The sequence below is a fragment of the Fusarium subglutinans genome (genome assembly GCF_013396075.1).
Source record: "Fusarium subglutinans strain NRRL 66333 chromosome Unknown NRRL66333_c0000011, whole genome shotgun sequence".
NCBI lineage: Eukaryota > Fungi > Ascomycota > Sordariomycetes > Hypocreales > Nectriaceae > Fusarium > Fusarium subglutinans.
In genome coordinates, this window is record NW_023502074.1 from 1 (window position 1) to 18,300 (window position 18,300).

The window sequence follows — 18,300 nt, forward strand, 5'->3', positions numbered from 1 at the left end:
TGAGTAAGGCAAGGCGTAGGCTGATTGGGGGGTCGGGAGGTGAAGCGAGTGGGTGTGAAGCAGCAGCACATGTGAATGAATGGCTTCTGGGAGTTTTGGTGGAGGAGAAAACAAGAAGAGAAAAGAAGAGACAAGTACAGTAAAAGACAATAAAGTAAAGTAAAGAGAGGTACTGACCGAGCTGCTCGTTGTGTTTGTTGAAGCTGTCTTTGTAGAGCCCCATCGTCCAAAACTCCATCCTCCTCCTGTTCCATTGCTTCTTCCATTGCCCTTCATGTTCTCCTTCTTGTTGCTTCCTGCAATGCCGCTAATACTTAGCTTCTTCTTTCGCGCCGCCGACATGAGGAATGTCCGATATGTTTCGCTTGGTTGAGGCTGGTACAGCACAGTTCAGTTACTGCGGTAGCGAACATCTCGTCAGCTCAATCCCAGTCCCAGTCCTGGTCAAGCTCATGGTGTGGGTGACCCTGCACATGCTTGCATATTGGTTGGTGTGTGTGTGTGCCTGTGTGCACCTGGTGTATGTATCGAGTGCAGTGCATCCGTGTGAGCGAGAAGTGTGTGCGTGTGTTACGATGCTGGAACAAGCACCATCCCAGACTATTCAGCTCGTCCCGAAAAGGTACAGCACATCTCGGATTGGATGCTCAACATCGCTAACTATGGGTCCACGATGTATGTAGCAGTATCATTGCATCTCTTGATGTTGATCGTCACTTGACTCGAGCCATCATAGTCAAATACAGTAGAAGGCCATGTCGTGATAATAATGAATGCTGAGGAATAAAAAGAGAAAAAAAGAGACAAGAAATATCGTACCTGTTTGAGCAACGTTCTACTTGTGCTCCCAACGGTTCCTCTTATCGCCCGTTTGCTGTCTGTCCTCTCTGTCCTCGCTCTCTCTTTTTCGTCCTCCCTTACACCTATACCAGACAGGTTGTGTATAGATAGGTCCGAACACGCTTTGCAAAAGACAGCAAATCAAATCACGAAAAAAAAAAAAAAAAAGACCAGCACAAAAACAAAGAAAAATGCTCAATGAAGAGATCGAGATCGTTGAAGCAAAGTAAGAACAGGTTGAGCTTTGTGAGATGAGAAGAAATCACAGAAACCTCAATCATCAAGAACGAAGTAGAGGGAGAGGGAGAGAGAGACGACTTCAAGGGCTTTCGCTTTTTTTTGTCGTAAATACATACATAGGTAGGTAGATAGACACATGCAGATACATAATGCTTCACATTCCGCATCTATACTCCCTCGTTGTATATGGATTCCACCAACAAGATGCGCTTTGTGCGGGAGCAGGCGAATTCCCATACACAGTCCTCTGGCTGCGTCTACTTATTCTTTGCCCTTTTTTTCTTCTTTCTTTTGGTCTGCTTCATCTTGTCTTGTCTCTGCCTCTACGCCACGCGACCCCTGCCTACGAACAGACCAATCCTGAGATATGATGGTCGAATTTCACGATCGGGGGGGGGCAATAGCTGCATTCCAATAGTGTCTCATCATTGTCCTCGGCTGGGGGGACTTGCAACCGTCACATATCAGAAGAATACATACATAGTCATTCAGCCAGCCAATGGCTATAGTTTGTCATTATATGCAAAACACAGTCGTATCAGAATTAGATACAATAAAAAGGAAATACCAAGCACGCAAAAAAGAAAGAAAAACTCTAAACGTCTAGCACTAACACAGTTCTGTACTATGCTAATGTTACTACACTGAACCTGACTCAGGAATGTGCAGAAACTCCAACAACTAATAGGCGCTCTTGCACCGTTAACGTGCCCAAAACTCAATCAAAGACTAGTGACCGTCAGTGAAATTTCTTCCTGTTGGTTCTCTCTCTCTCTTTCTCCCCAGATTGTCGAGGTCTAGCGAGTCAAGATGAGATGGTCTTTGATCATGATCAACCACACCAAGACGCTACAAGTAAAAAAGAAGAGCTACAGCGGCGCATGGCAAAAGCGGGTCGAACAAGGCTAGAGCTCTAGGTACTAGACTAGACTAGGTACTTAGACTACGGTAGACTAAGGCCCTTTTCAAATCTAACGGTCTTCCGCGGCCGGGATGTCACTCTATCCCATCCGTTTCCTACTGTACCTTAACCTTCTCGACATTAGACTTCTGTAAACAATTACAGTACATACAGATAAGCTGTACCTGCACTGCACTTGGTCATGGATGTCTAGCATACGCAAGCCATGACGTGCAAATGGCAGCAAGCCTTAGTCGTTGAAGCTGGCATACATAGGTATCCTTGAATCTGCGTTCGCATTCCAGCATGAGATTCGCGGCCCTCCTCAAGGAGGGAGACCATATTAATTTAACGGGCCAAGACACTTGTCAAAGAAAACACTATAGTCAGCAATTCCATTTGCTCGAAACAAAGGGAACGTAATGTCCGGGTTATGTGAGTGAGCACAAGGTAAGGTATGTACATATCTTGACAGATTAAGCTGCGGGTCAAGGGTTTTGATAATTACAGGGATGGCTCCAGATCAGATTAATATGTACAGAAAACAATTTATTTTCCGCGTTCGACGCTGGGACCCCCCTTGATTTAAGTTCAATGAGTCTTTTTCTTCTTCCTTTAATAACTCAAAGCTCTATTTATTCTATCTGACATGTGTTTCAAGGGGTGACACACAAGGTCCCTGGAAACTCGAGACGAAGTTACAGTAAAACGAAACGGTAGCTAAGGTATCTATCTGTGTTCTCTGGTATCCGTAGGTACAACGTCACATATTAATTTCCTTGGCCATATTGAAAGGATGCACTGCTGCATGTTCTAGTTAGTTATGCTAGACATACATTGGTTATAGTTTCTTTTTTTTTTTTTCTTTTTTTTTTACTGCTGATCGGTCGTCGTTCTCTAGGGGATGGGGCTTACTAGTAGGTACTGTACTAAAATGGGCGTCCTCATTTATCTCGTGCATGATACGGAGTAGTAAACGGTTTATTACTTGATTAGTCTGATATAAGCCAAACAGCCACTCAGAGTTGACAGTTTGGTTCTGTCTTTGAGGCCATAACTACCTTAGTACTCCTTCAACAGTTGCGTTTACTTATTAGTATGGTCTTGTTGGAATGGAGAAGAGATGTACCGAGCTTCATGATGGTCTCGAGAGTTGATGGATGCTCCACGCAAGCATCACGAACCGCATTTGCATTACTTTTCCAACTCTTCCTTTCTCTCTCCTCCCTAGAATTCTAGTCCGCGCCCTGTCATTCCAAGAGCCCTCGTGCCGCCTTAAAAGGGAATGTTTCTGAAACAAGGCTTGCAGTACCGAGAATGGCTTGTGTCACCGGCTTACGACTGCGGCCGATATTAGCTGCTGCTGCTGCTGCACGCACAGGTATTCACAACCATTTCTAGTTGCAGAGAGCATTAACCATCAGTTCATAGTAGTTATCATCGTGTTGAGAAATGGAAGTGACATGCTTTAGTGCCCAACGAAACTGGATGCGTCTAATAAACCGCGGATGCGCGGCCGACATTAGATTGCATTGGATGCTCTGAGACAAGCTTGCAAGTCTGAGACAAAATCTGCTAAAAAGCAATTATAATCATTCATTCATTCATCCCCTCCAACTCCAAGGGTTGTGCTCTCCCTTCAGTTGCCACTCGACTTGAGCTTCAGCCAAACCTTCAACCCTTTTTGGTCAAGAGGCGCGGAAACGGCTTCTAACTTACTTGTTCCTCAGTTCGTCTCTTGATGTCTCGGTGATTGCTGCAGCCGTTGATATATGTCTTGAAAAGTGCTGCCACTTCTCTTCACCAGAATTTTCTTATAATCGAATGACGTGCTATATACATTCCTCTACTTTTAGCACCGAATAGACTTCCATTATTAATGCCATCGTGAGAATTCGAACGATCATGATGATTGATATTGGTCTCGATTCTCAGGCATCGTCGTGTCAAACCCCTACCTATTGTTTTCATAGCGTGCTTCCTCCATACAGAGACCACTAGAAAGTATGCAAAAGGAAAGAAGCCAAATTTCATGACATACCTCGGGTCTCTGCTGCGCCGTTCGTATTCTAAAAGCTGTCTGGTAAACGTACAATATCCAAGACCCATCATGCTATGGCTAACATAGCATGCTCACTCCGGTTGGATCAACTACCACAAAAGACCCTGAAGTACGCAAGAGAGGAGAAGCCATGGGGAGTTCGGAGGAATTATCTGACAGAAACTTCGGATGGCGTATCTCACATATTCTCAAGACTAGGTGTTTGTCTCGCGGCCATGTCTTGTAGAATTAAGATATCTAGGTTATTTTCTCGAGATGTGAACCACGCCTTCAAGACTTTGGAGAATTGATAGAACTGATCCTTCAAAGAGATGTGAGGAACACTATTGTTAACATGAACGATGTAACAAATTCACTTTCTCCTATAACCACAAAGCTCTTTTATGAATAGGTTCAACTCAACTTGATTCACACTGGGCTACTCTTGACGGGTACACCTTGGGGTCATATTACACTATCGGTTCATAACTCCTCAAGACAGCAGGCCTTTGTTGACTCCTGAGTATGACGTCCCCGAGAAACTTTGAGTCTCAATACTCTCAGGTCATATATAAATACCTAATCCCAGTCCTTGCATTAGGTTCGACATTTTGGCTTTATATTAGAAGCTGCCGCCGTGCCACTTGAGATTTGACAGAAAGGACAGTGGCCCAATGTTCGCTCCCTATCATGTCTTTGTGCAGATACAACTCGCCTCATTATCATAAAACTCCAAAGTAAAATTTCCTTCTCATCGTAATTCATTACCCTCCAATTGTCCCATGCCCAACACCGCCCATTTCACCATGGACACCTTGCTCCTTAAATCCTCCACAAAGGCTGAGGATACTCCCCTCCCTCTAGTATATACCTCTCAAGCCTATCGCTCTTCTCTCCCATGATTCTAACAATCGTGTCCACAACAGGCAAATCGTTACGAAAGAAGACCTGATGCCAGCCCACGTTGTCACTGAACCTGCCATTGATTCGAACCGTCTCCAGCATTTCGAGTTTCTCTTTCATAAGCTTGAAGATGAAATCCCAATCGATGTCGGTTGAACTGAAAGGATCGCACCATCCATATATACTCTGCAGGTTAACTTCTTTGAGTGTTGAAAGATGGTCGATAATCAGACGGACAAAGTGTACAAAGTTGATTTGTAAACAGCTCAGGTCGATCTTCTCAAGGTGAGGAAGTCTATTCTTAATGTAGAAGTCAATATCGCTGGCCTCGAACTGGACAGGAGTGCTGTGCACTTTTAGGTCTCGGATGTTGGGCATCAAGGAGATGAAGTAGTCGAGGCGGTCTGGCTTGAAGGAGATGACATCGTATTTCAGATGCAAGTGTAGCTGGGTCACCGACCCAAAGACTGTTGATACTCTTGGATCCAGCATGGATGGTATTTTCAGGTACGGATGCATTACCGGCTCGATTGTGAGGCTCTTGAGTGATATGTTGCATCTGAGTAGGGCATCCAGGATGGCTTGCTGAGACTCTAAGATCTCGTTACCGGCCAATTCCATGGATTCTTCCGTGTCAAAGACATCGTCAATTGCCCTACAATCTTTCCAAGGACACTGCGTCCAGGTCAAGCACACGGAATCGAGATTGGGCAGCCTCATGATAGCTGGAACTACCAAGTCAAGAGGCAGCTCGATTGGGTCGAGGAACACATCTTGAGTCTCGAGATAAGGACCCCAGGCTCTATGGAGGTCATTTGCGTTGATGATTCGAGATGCAGCATATTCGACCTCTTCCTCAACCAAGCGAGCCATGTTGAACTTGACGGCGTGAATGCGCCCTGCGCAGCCCGGTACAAGCGAAAGATGATGAAGCCTTTCTCCGTCTTTTCTCCAGGGGACGCCATCGAAATTGGGCAACGCAAGGAGCGGTTTTGAACATTCTGCAATCGTTTGACACGAAAGTCTGAAGTTTTTGAAATCTTGTCTTGGTAGAAAGCCGGCAATGTTGCTGATGAGCTCGTATGGGAGATGTGGAAGGCGGGGCTGCGATGGCGATGGCGATGACGATGACGATGCTACTGGCTCGTGATGCTCCATGATTTGTTCTTGTTCTGTTGTTTTGTGTAGTATTATAGAGCATCAATAGTTAACCGGCTCTATCGCTCTCCTCACAAGTGACCAGTATGTTTGTGTAGGTATGTTCATGTCAAGATATGAAGAGAGTTCAGCTTTCAATCTTGTCCTGTCTCGTCTGTAACCTCGGAGCTGAGCTACTGCCACGCCCCACGGTAAACCTATCACATTCTTTTCCGCATCAAACATAACTAAGGTACTGTAAACCTCTGTCTACCTATTTTCGTCCCAGTCATCCGTCGATTCACGGCCATAAGCCTCAAGTGTGACTATTCCTCCAGGAAACTGATAAGCTTACGTGCTGATTGATGCCAGTCTTTTTTTTTTTTTTTTTTTTTAAGGAAACGCAGGTCATGTGACTGACTATTCTCGTCCTCATTCTCCCATCATCACATCAACCATCATGCTCAAGTAAGTTGCCTCGCCTCGCGCTCAACCGTAGCCAGCCCTCAGCACGAGGACTTACATACACAACCAGGGCTTACAAAAACCTTTCACCCAAGACGCGCCTCGGTGTCGGTATCGCAATCATCGCTTGGGGCGCTGGAGGACTCATGTTGACTGATCCACTTGAGAAGTCTCTTGGCTTGACTCCAACCGAAGAGGACAAGGCTGTGCTGGACAAATACACACCAAAGATCACCACTGTTGAAAAGAACGAGAAAGACGGTAACTAAACTGAGAGGCTTGCAATACATTTATAAACTATATCTACACGTCTCCCAAGGACAATGTTTCCCAAAGCATAGCGAACAAAGCGCAGCAGTGCCAGGGAATCATCTCGTTACATCAGAAACAAACTCATGATACTTCACAATTGGGCACAAAAGAATATAGGCAAACATCATTAACCTGCTCCAAGCCATCAAGTCATGATGGTCTATCGGTTGACCTTCAACCGGTTAGACCTCCCTTTCTATCTTGATCAAAGTCTAATATGCAGTTACAACTCCTCTTCCCGTCTATTCTCGACAAATGCATTGCACAACAGTGCCAACCATGGATGTGTGAGGCCAATCCGGTCTACCTTGAGATGACCATCACATTGGTGAAACCCAGTGACCCAGGAAACAAAGAAAATGAAGAAAACAAAGCAGAATGCAGCGCAACGCCTCCAGATGCAGCCCCCACCCCTATGATACTTTTTTTGGTTCTGTAAGAAATTCATACTGCCGTCCCTCAGTCAAGCTCCGTCTTGACAGACGCAGTGCCAGCGTCTTCCACCACTTGTGGAAGCGGTTTAAATAGTTTTGCCATCTCTAATGTAAGATCCATTGCTCCATACTGATCATCAATCTCTCCAACAGATCCTAATTCTTCTCCTCTGCTCGCGCCATCTGTCATCACCCACGACTTCACCGACTTCAATAATTGGATTATTTGGACAAAGCGAGCATCCGGCGATAGCCGTAAGTCCGCCGCTTGCGTATGCTTGAGCAGGTAATTGGAAAGCCAATAGAAATGGATGCCATCTCGCGAGAAGCCGTGCCGCCGAGGATTGCTAGATCCCGGCAATGTTGGCGGGAACTGATTGGCCATATCCGCATCCCAGTTATTCTTGAACTTGCTCAGAGCGATAACAAGCGCCTGCAGGCTGTGTGGGTCAACGTTGGCAGCCGCCCCCTCCACAGGAGTACCCCGTCCACTATTGTGACCAGCTGGAGTCATCCAATCATTGGGGGGCGGCGTTCCAAATTTGGACAGCTGAGCCGCATTGCCGTCAATCTGGGCCCGCCGAATCAGAGCTAATATGCCATGGATAAGAACAAACTTTCCATAAAGGTTGGTGCTTCCAGGCTGGATCTGATACGAGGGGTGCAGAAGAGCTTTGAGAGCCCAGTCCATCTCAGGCTGCTTTGGTCGCTGAGTGCCATAAGGATTCTTATCACGAGCGGCAACATCGCCGTTGAGGCCAAGCGCAGAACCACAGTCCCCGGCATCGTCTGCATCCCAAGCTGTGTCGTCGCAAGGCAAAGGGAGATGAAATTCCATAACATCGAACAAGGGTTGAGAGTTGAAGTAAAGTCCCATGGCAACATCCATTAGAAAGACGCCAAGCATTAGACGATTCCGACGCTCTTGGTCAACCCAAATACTCCAGTTCCATTGCTGCAAATCAAAAGTATTCCGGTCAAAATCGATTTGGTGAAGGGGTGATAAAGAAGCAGGGTCTCGTGACGACTGGAAAAGATTCAGTCGCCTGGCGTTGGCTGCAAGAGAGGGGTAGATCTGTCGAGCCCGCTCTCTTTGTTGAGGGTTGCCATTCCAAAGTAATAATATACATGTTAGCAAGACAGCCTGAAGCTCTTCAATATCAGTCCGAGTTGCGTGACTCGGTTGCCCTGCCAAAGGTTCAGCATTAGACATCATCTTGCAGTCACGCTGAAGTGCGACAACAAGAAAATCCATCATTTCGCGAACATTGGACGGGGTGACATTGTCTGAGTAACAGGCGCCGATGCAACACATGCCTGCGAGTAAGCCAGTATACGCCTCCATGACCTGGAACGTCGCGACATGGATGAAAGGCATGTGGATGTGGAAGTGAGTGTACTTGTCCAAGAAGTCCTTGACGTTGTCAGGCGAGAAGTAGAGGTTCATCCCCGCGCTGGAGGGATCGATGGCTTGATTAGGAGGATAGAAAAAATTAAGGATCTGGTCAGAAAGAAGATTGTATGAGGTTTGGTGAGATGGCATTCCCATATTCGACAAAAGGGTGTCGCTGGCGCTGGCGCCTGTCGTTCCGGGCCCGGCATTAGGTACGGGTTTGATTCCGCTCTGAGTCTGTCCAAGATTAGGATTGAAAGATGTGTTGACGTAGGTTTGATGCGCACCAGCCTGGAACATCTGAGACCAATCAAGGCCAGATGGAGGGTTTGTGTTTGAGCCGCCATACATGGGCATTCCGTTCTGAGCGGGAGGCATGCTGTAGCCAGTCATCTGCTGCTGGTTCATGTTGGGGTCAGCACCATAGGGCTGCGAAGCACCCATGACCTGACCGTTCATGTTCCGTCTGTCAGCGTTGTTACCGTTGTCGAGACGACCAAGCGAGCTGGATCGAGAGAGTTGGCTCTGATCCTGGGCCATGTTGTTCATGCCATCCGAGACTGGGACCATGCCAAATGGGTGGACCATGTTGTCTGCGGGCATGTTGCCCAAGCCATTGAGGTGGTTGAGGTCACCCTCATGGGCGAGGCCGGCGGCCTTCTGAGCCTGCTGCTGGTTCTTCTTGACGTGAGCCTGAGGGTGCGACAAGTGACTAGCTCCAGTGGGGTTGCCACGGCGGATAGAGCACTTTTGGAAATGACGCTTCAGGATATCACTTCGAGAAAAGGTATCGCGGCAAAGAACACACATGTAAGGGCGATCACCGGTGTCTGTGAAAAGGAACGTCAGTAAAATCTGTCAGTGTCAACAAGCTGTTATACTCACGTCGCAGAAGGTGGCGCTTAAGATGCTTGGCATGGAGGTAAGTCTTTGTGCAGTGAGGGCAAGGGAATTTGCCATCTGCGTCCTTGACAGGAATCACGGTGTTCTTGGCGCCAGTACCAGCGGCTGGGGCAGCAGGCCGTCCAGGAGCACTGGGCAGGATACCGCGTCGTCCCTGAGAGCCAACAACGTGAGTGGGAGGTTCGCCCTCTGGCATCACCGCAGTGGGCTGCATGAGAGAACCAGGACCATAAGGTGACGAGACACCAGGTTGGGACATAATGCCTCCAGGAGGCATAGGGCGCAACACGGGAGGGCCGCGACCACCAGCGGGAGCAGGCGCGATAGGCTGTGGGTGAGACGCGGCAGTGGTCGCCTGGGGCATCATGGCAGAGGTGCCATAGGCCTGGGGAGGAGGGTATTGGTTCTGGGCCATTGAGTAGATACCAGCGCGGTTCGCGGGCTGCGATGTCTGCTGCTGGTAGGTAGGCATGTTGGAGGCCGACCCAGGCGTGTTCGGGGTGCCTGGGGTTCGCGGCGTATGGGGGTGACTTCCGTACATGTTCTGCATGGCCGAGGTTGGAGGCTGCAGCGGTGGTAGAGTCTGAGGTAGAGGAGAGCCGGTTTGAAGTTGGTTGGGAGAAATCGCGGTTGGTGAAGGATAAGTCTGACCAGAAGAAGTCGTGTTTATACCATTGGAGGGGTAGTGAGGACCGTCCATGCTACTCTTGATAGACGCGAAGCTGGTGACGATCGTCGTGGTGTTGAGAATACCGCGACACAAAAAAAGCTGCCCGGGGTACAATGGACCTTGGTGGATGACAAGTCCAAGTCGAAAATTTGCGGAGAAGGGAAGGAAGAGGAGGGGTTTAGGAGATTTGCAAAACTTGAGGAAGCAAAGCAATATCAAATGCAATGCCTTGTATAGCTCCGCAGAAGATGTTCCCGGATGGTGGAGGATGAGGCTCGTGGCAGGGCCCTCTTTGAAGGTAGTGGTTTGGAGAGGGTGCACAGAGTGGAGAACTGGGTCCCGAACCTTTTTAAGTATTATTTTTTTTTTCTTCTCGCGGTCTCCTCTAGACGGTCGAGCTGTCAGGGCAGTTTTTGTAAAGGTGGGTAACGTTGAGTGGGTTCGGAGTGGGTGGGTGTGAAAAGAAGAGGCGAGTGAAGGAGAGAAAAAAGAAGTGGGTTGGTGCGGGTGTGGATTGAAAGCGATGCAGAAGCAGCACTAAAGTAATTTTTTTCGGTCTTGCTTAGTACGCAATCACGAGGAGCGGTCGAAGGCGAAGGAAAGCAACAGCAGCAGCTGAAGTGAAGGGAGGGAAAAGTTGCCAGTCGCGGAACCGTTAGTAAAAATCCCTTGGCCGGCACGCACAGTATGTATTGTAAGATAAAGCCGGTACTCGCGTGGTCGCAAAGTGCCAACCCAGTTGCAAGTAAAGAACCAGCGAGAGGAAGTGGGAAGTGGATAATGTTGTCAAGGGAAGTGGGCCCACAACGAAGCAAAGGAACCACAATCAGAATAGCTGGCGGCTGGGATCTGGAGGAAAGGGCGAAAATAGGCCACAGAGGGTCGCGGGTCGCGGTCGTGTTTGATGGGGCCAGACGCCAGACGCGCAAATCGACTTTCAGATATCACGACAATTGAGGTGATGCTTTTTGGCGGTGTATTTGATGATGCACGAAATCTAAAGAGTCCAAAGCAGAGTCGACGATGGTATGTGAGTTGTGTGAGGGAAAAAATTTCGGGAGAACGAGAGAACGAGGAAATATGGAAAACGAGGGAACAACGACCTAGGGGAGGCAGGAAGATACTGAAAACCCCGAGGTACCTCCTACCTACTTGTTCTCGCCTGGGAACACTGAGATCAGGGCAGTGAGAGCGCGGCTGCGGTAGCGTGCCTGCCAGTTACAGGCGGAAAAAGATAGAGCAGGAGCAGTAACCGAAGTAAAGACGGAAGTATCTGGTACCGAGTCCGGCGCCAAGCAAGGAAGACGCTTCAATAATGGCCGCCAACTGTTTGCAGTGTCAAATTTGTTCCTCTTCTAGCTTGGATGGTTCGAATTTTTTTCGTTTTACTCTTCACACGCCCCTCATCCTTCTTGAATCTGAATCAAATCGGGTCTACGGCGATATTTCTGGCCTGTCCAACTTGGATGTTAGCGCAGGTGCCATGCCATTGCCGCTCTAAGCCGCCAGATTCGGGGCTTACTCGACACCTTGCTAAGGTAATTCATTTCGCTGGCAGTTTGCGGTGAAATCTACGGACGGATACTTACTCGTCACTTACCGACTTACTGCCATGTCGGGTTCAGGCCAGGTACCCTCGTCGTATCCACAGGTTCTTGTAATAGACTATAGGAGCGAACAGTGTCAGTCCCAAGTCATCAGCAATAGTATTGGAAACGCAAGACTCCAATTGAGTCTAAGAGGGCATCATCATTCAGCTTGCCAGCCGGCAACAAGGGAAAGAAAACGATGAAGAAAAACTTTGTGTGCCGTCTCTACTAGACACACTTCCAGAGTGCGATCGACTGTGCAGTATCGTACGAATAAAGGCGCCAAACTGATTCGGGACTTTTGAAAGAAGTGCGCCAGACGAGGCGTCTTCGACATGCAAACCCTCCTCCTGTAAGAGAAACACACAGCTATAGCCTATCGAGAGTCCTCTCAGCGCCGAGGTAACTGAAGCATTGCGCGGCACCGTTGGCGCAAGTCTACCGGCCTCACCGTCCGACATCGCTGTAATCAACCAGCTACCAAGAGGCTGTCTTTAGAAGTTCGCCGCCTCATATGATAAAAGGTCTTGTAGCAACCACTGAATTGCCATCTCATCATCGTCACCAGCGACACTAGACTGACATCTCTCTTGCACCAAGATTCTGGTCTTTACGTCGTTTTGTATGGCCAGGGTTCTGGCGGCACTTGCAACGATCCTGCTCATCTTGCGATCCTGAACACAGACAGGGAAACAATGCTATCAAAAATCACATCCAGGATGATGCACGACGCGTCGAACAACTTCACAAACAGGCCTGTGTTCACAGATTCGCACGGTCGATACTGTACACTTGATAGGTTGAAAAGGTAAGTTGCTCGCAGGGGTGGGGGCGTCTGTTGGGAATGCTGGAGGTTGGGTGATTTCGTAACAGGTACGCATTGTTTTGCTACCTGGCAAGCATAACGCGCTTGTGTGTCCCTTGTACACGATACCTGACACTAGTCTTTCGATTCCCGGTGTCGTAGCCGGCCTCGCTGCACACCCAAGGTCACGATGCTTCACACCAAATTCAAGTCCTCTCACCGCATTACCTCATAGGCTCATACACGACTCGGACACCGAGTTCGCACCGGGATTCTTCGACCAGATCATGCAGCGTTTCTCATTTGAACCATTTTCCCTGCGTTTTTTGCCTGATCTTGTGAACAAGTGTAGAGGCTAGTCCGAACGCTACAGAGCTAGTGTTGGTTCACGAATACATAGCTTTTCCCGGCTACCTACTCTGTAATGTTGCTCTAACCAGTGTCAAAGATGAAATCGCCCTTAGAAAGCTGAGACAAGTCAGGCTGCTGTTTATTTGAATACGTCCAGATCTAGTGCCAGATTTTCGTTTGTCTCACAATTGCCCGGACGACGAATTGCTTCTTTCGTTCTAATGACATATCGGTCAATAACCAATGGTTGGTTTGCCGTGGTCATGTTATGAACATAATAAATCCAAGTGACAAAGAATACGACCATCACAGGCATGCCTGTCGCGTGCAGCTTGATAACGCTGGCCATGTCGGGTCTTGGCAACAAGCATGGACAACTCTGTTCAGTTAATAATACTGCTTTCCGACATACCGCCTCATACTACGAAACACACTTGACAACAATTTCCCAGGCCAGCTAACTGTTAGAGGCCAGCCATATGCCTAAATGGGTCAACATTCGGCTCGTGACTCGAAGAAGCCGTTTTCCAAGATGATATGCAGGATCCATGAGTCAAGCGAAAACGGGCCCCAGTCTGTTGATTCAAGGGTCTTGAATCAAGGCTGACACGACATTGCCCTCGGGGAGCAAGAAAACACCGGACCTTGATCTAGGGTGCCAAAATAAACTTATCAAAGATTCCCTAAACTTAGGCTGAATTTACCTAAACATTTTTATCGCTTAAGGTCAAGGTTTTGTGTTTTCTTTCCTCCCCTAGATTGCTCAGAATGCGAACTTAGTGCTCGATCCGCTCAGTTTATGAGTAAACAAGCAATGTCCCTACCACGGCGGCCACTTGACTCATGCATTACTCAATCAAATTCTTTACCATGACAGAATCAACTTTCGATGGCCTGGCGGCTATTGCAGTCCTGATGAAGCGTGCCAAGAGAATGGAAAAAGTAAGGTGGGGACAAAAGGAAAGGAAGGCAAGCAAAATTCGCCGAGAGAACAAAGTACTCCTGGGACGTTGGAGACAATGGTCCGTGGAAAAAGGAAACGCTATCGGAGAGTCGCCTGGGTTTAATCAAAGCCGGGCATCGGCCCAGAGGAACTTCTTGGTCACGCACTCAGCTGTCCCTGAAATGCAGGCACGCCTGTAATCACATTGAACCAGCACCCAATGCTAACACAGCATCGTCTCCAGACGTTGTTCCAGGGTCCCTCATTTTGTTGTCGACGCCAACCGTTCAATGGCTCCCGCAAGCATAGCGGGTGTTCCCACCAAAGCAGATCTCAGTGGAGCAGGGTCCCTTGGAAACCCCTCATCTTCCCGCCATTGCATCTGCTGAAGGACGAGGGTGGGAAGTCGAAGGCTTCGATTCTGGCTCCAGAAGGTTATGGTGGAGTCCTTCCCGTGAGGAGTCGGACTCCATAGTTGGAGAAAACATCGTCTTTTGAGCCGCTGACGCTCGCCTGTCAAGAACCCTCGCATCTTGTAACTATTAGCTTGACAGCAACAAGGTGACAGCATATCGTCCGTCACGAGGACTTTGCAGCAGAAGCATTTCTGGCTCACCTCTCGGAGTCGGGCACTCGGCCGCCAAATCTGGCTGCCTAGAAACCCGAGTCCTTTCCGTGATCGGACGATGACCATCCAATTCGAAACAAAGAAGGGGACCTTGGAGAAGACCATAGGGAGCGGGAACACCGAGAGACAAGCAGGCATCATTCCCGGGAAACAACAAGAGAGAACTGTGCTGTTACGCTAGCTCATTGGGGTTTGGAAGCATCTTGAGCCCATGTCCCTGATGTTGAGAGCTACCCTACCCTTGCCTCGGTGGCGTCGCGCTTTAGGCAATGAATGTGTGCGGATGCCAGGCATGTGTCAAGGCCGAAGCAACGTGGAAAACACTACTGCCAGATCATTGGCAAAAGGGCCACACACCTTTCCTGTTATCAATCTCGTTGATACATGAAATCAGTGTGGTGTTGAAGTGCAAGAATCATTGGCAATAATTGCACAGTTGTCGTCCGATATTGATATCAAACTCGCGCAGGGCCAGTTGTCACGCCAGACTCCTAAGCAGTACTGGGCACGGCCTTGTCTCACAGAACGCTTATCCCTCCCATTCATGACTGGCGATGACGTCTATTTTCTTTCTTACTATTTTTCCCCGAAACTTCACCGACTCGAAATATCACACATGCCCCGTTCTGGGCTCTGCTGTCCGAGAACAGCATTGTGTACTCCACTCTGCTTAACTCCTGGTCTAACGTTATTAATGGAGTCTCAACGGTTTATTTTGCGTTCGAGAATGAGCTGTGCTCTAACATCAGACTATGGATAGCCCTCTTGAGAGAAGTGTTAAGAGTGTACGAGGCAATGCTACTTAGCAGGCTTTGCAGCTGATGGCTGACAAATGGTATAGGCAACAATGTTAAGATGTCATCACAGGCCTAAGCAAAGCTCGCTAACGGGGGCTTAATCTGGTAGGGAATGGATAAGTTAATACTCGCCTTTCTCAGCTTAAGTCCGGAAGAGACACACCTTGATGGAAAATCCCTGTTCAGATATCGGAACTGCTTCATTGGGATACCCGATAGATCCTTAACTACGGAGTAGTCGCTGACATGCACAGCCAGGATTTCCAATGCTTCGGACATTTGAAAAAGGAATGGAGACAATCTATCTGATAATTGAGCTTCACTTTCGAAACAATCGCGCAGCTTAGTGAATACAGGGGCAGCAACTTGAGAGAAATGGCTGTTTGGGATCGCCGATATTATCTCCTTGAGTGTGATTGGAGCCAGCCAAGCACATTGCAAGTACACACACTCTCTCTCTCACACTCAGAGCTTCAATGCACCACACCAATCCAGTGCCATGTTCGGCAATCGTTGGAGAAGCGGGACTGGTGGAGGCATAAACTGCCGCTGATGGTGCCGTACAGAGGATGTTGAGCCTCAACGCACCAAGCTTCTTCTACTGGGTCCCTTCCCGCTTCTTGAGGAGCTTGGAGACCCGTAAGAAGCCACAACGATCTGGATAACCCAATATAAGGCGATGTCGTGATGGCAGCAGATGGCTTCATCTCGACACCACAAGTTGAGGGCAAGTCGCAAACCTTGTTGTGCAGGTAACTCATTCAACTCCCTGCAATCAACTCAACGCTTTCCTCTTCCAACAAAAACGGTCCATCACCGTTGATCAGGATTGGTCAGGGTTTACACTATTCCTACAATGCTGGACGTGCATACAAAATACGGTGCTGTAGGTACACGCCTGCACGAGTCAGAATCATTTAGTTTGGGAACTTCGAAATTATTGATATCGTGATGAGCGCAAAAGAAATCATCACAATGTATATCCCTCACATCAAGGTCTGCCCTAGACCAGTCTAGTGATCAGCCATCAAAACACAGAATGTTTTGGGCGAGTGCGGAATTCACAAAAGTGCTCCCAACCCTTTCTCTCGTGATGAGCAGACCAATTGAAGCGGTTGGAGCAACACACTGAGCGAGTGTTTTGATGATTCCCAACCACACAACCACACACAACAGTCATTTACGTCACAAACTTTCACATTCTGCATCCAACACCACTTCTCACATCACCATCACCACCACCACAACCACCACAACCATCACCGCCGGCGTTGTTCACTAGGTGGTGATAGTGCGGAACCTTACCAGACAGGCGTGGCTGGCTAGTTTATCCATGGTGTCCCGTTCACCACGAGGCCCCCCACCAACACTTGGCTGCTCCTAGCAAGCGTGTGTTTTAGTTCAAGACGCCATCACCAACCATTCGCTATTTGACGGAATTATCGAGTACTGTGCGTTTACTGTACTGTACTGATTACAGCGGAAGGCAAGGGAGTGAGTGTTGATTCGGCAAACCTACCTCGCATTGTGATGGTCTCGTAACTGTTACTGTTTTGAATCAGAGAGAAACTGCAACCTTACAATGATGATGCCTGGTGTTGGTTCATCTTTGTGGTCCGACTCAATGCTCAATCAGGTTTGATACGGATTCGTTGAGCTCTTGATATGTTCCTAACCACTGAACCAGCAAGAGCATGGCAATCATTCCCGGCTTACTACTAATTAGCCGCTTGTCTGAACGAGAGCTATTACGCTACCTACGACGAAACGTTTCTCACACTCATGTGACTTAAGCACGGTACATGTGGAATATCGTGCACTTGTGCTGAGAAGCTTCGTTGTACCCAGTACAGGGATCATCTCACTCTCATGTTCTGATCTGGCGACGAAAATATGACGACAGACAGAGTGCGGGATCTTGTGAATTGCATGTTGCATGTCACGGGACGGAGGATGCCGCGGCATTGTAGCATTTATCCGACTCGCACGGAAAGGGAAAAGTTCCTGGTGAAGATGAACTACAGAAGCTGTCTCGCGATAATTACGGCAGATCCTCCCTTGTCAATCACCATTTGCACTCCACAGGCGAGCGGCTAACAAAGTTGCAGCCTTGGTTGGCATGGTTGGGTGGTTGCATTCACCACCCCCGAAGGTTGTCTGCCCTTCTGACTTGCATGGCCTTCTAGCTTGTCCAGCATGACCCTGAATCCCTGAATCAGGCATTATGAATTACGAAGGATGGTCAAGGATGCAGGGTGAACCCCCACGCCGCCGAGACATTGACTGCAACCCCCTCCTGCCTGCGTACGGTATACAGCACAGTATGTACTGCTATTCGGAGCCGCTCTGACAGCACAGATCTGTTGGTTCTTTCTGCTTCTGACGAACGCGTGAATAAAAATCCCGTAAAATGAGATGATGGACGGATGCGTGCGTGTCCTCGAGGGACACGAAAGACATGCACACGTGTAAAGTACCGAAACAAGACGCTTGCAGGCTATCGTACAGTAGCCAAGCGCAAGTGCCATAGGTTATGCCGGGTGCAGATCTACCCTGAAGGTGACATCGCGAACGCAAAGAGCTGGTGCTGGCTTGTCCATGGCAGATTGACTTTGTGCAAGTCTGCGGTATAGGGTGGTTTCACTGAACTTGGTGCGTTCTTCCTCTTGACCTCAAGTTTTATGGTTCGGTTCCCAATGGTGCGGTAATTATGTGTCCGTGGAGGTTTGAAGGATGTCATACATATGTGTTTCTTATACTTTTGTTTTCTGTTATACTTCCTTGAAACCTGAAACTCTTGGTGACGCAGTAGTATCAAACAACCATGGATGGCGCATGTTCTACCGGCGGTGATCTCCAGACGTGGAGCCCAAGATGATGTTAGCAACTTCATGCCTTGCCCATTCCTGGTGATGGATCTCTCCCCGCATCCTTGATGTGGCTCTTGG

The 18,300-nt window shown here is 48.4% G+C and overlaps 3 protein-coding genes across 3 annotated transcripts; 1 reads left to right on the forward strand and 2 right to left on the reverse strand.

Moving 5' to 3' along the window:
• Positions 1–4,844: 4,844 nt before the first annotated feature.
• FSUBG_1676 (uncharacterized protein) lies at positions 4,845–6,083 on the reverse strand (the record flags this gene model as incomplete). The annotated part of the gene is made up of 1 exon (XM_036679368.1): positions 4,845–6,083. One exon carries the CDS (start codon positions 6,081–6,083, stop codon positions 4,845–4,847), a length of 1,239 nt encoding a protein of 412 aa, XP_036542772.1.
• Positions 6,084–6,522: 439 nt separating this feature from the next.
• On the forward strand, positions 6,523–6,796 carry FSUBG_1677 (uncharacterized protein; the record flags this gene model as incomplete). The annotated part of the gene is made up of 2 exons (XM_036679369.1): positions 6,523–6,530; positions 6,598–6,796. 2 exons carry the CDS (start codon positions 6,523–6,525, stop codon positions 6,794–6,796), a joined length of 207 nt encoding a protein of 68 aa, XP_036542773.1.
• A 502-nt stretch (positions 6,797–7,298) lies between these two features.
• FSUBG_1678 (regulatory amdA) lies at positions 7,299–10,269 on the reverse strand (the record flags this gene model as incomplete). The annotated part of the gene is made up of 2 exons (XM_036679370.1): positions 7,299–9,496; positions 9,552–10,269. The coding sequence occupies 2 exons, from the start codon at positions 10,267–10,269 to the stop codon at positions 7,299–7,301; spliced, it is 2,916 nt and encodes a 971-aa protein (XP_036542774.1).
• Between the last annotated feature and the right edge of the window lie 8,031 nt (positions 10,270–18,300).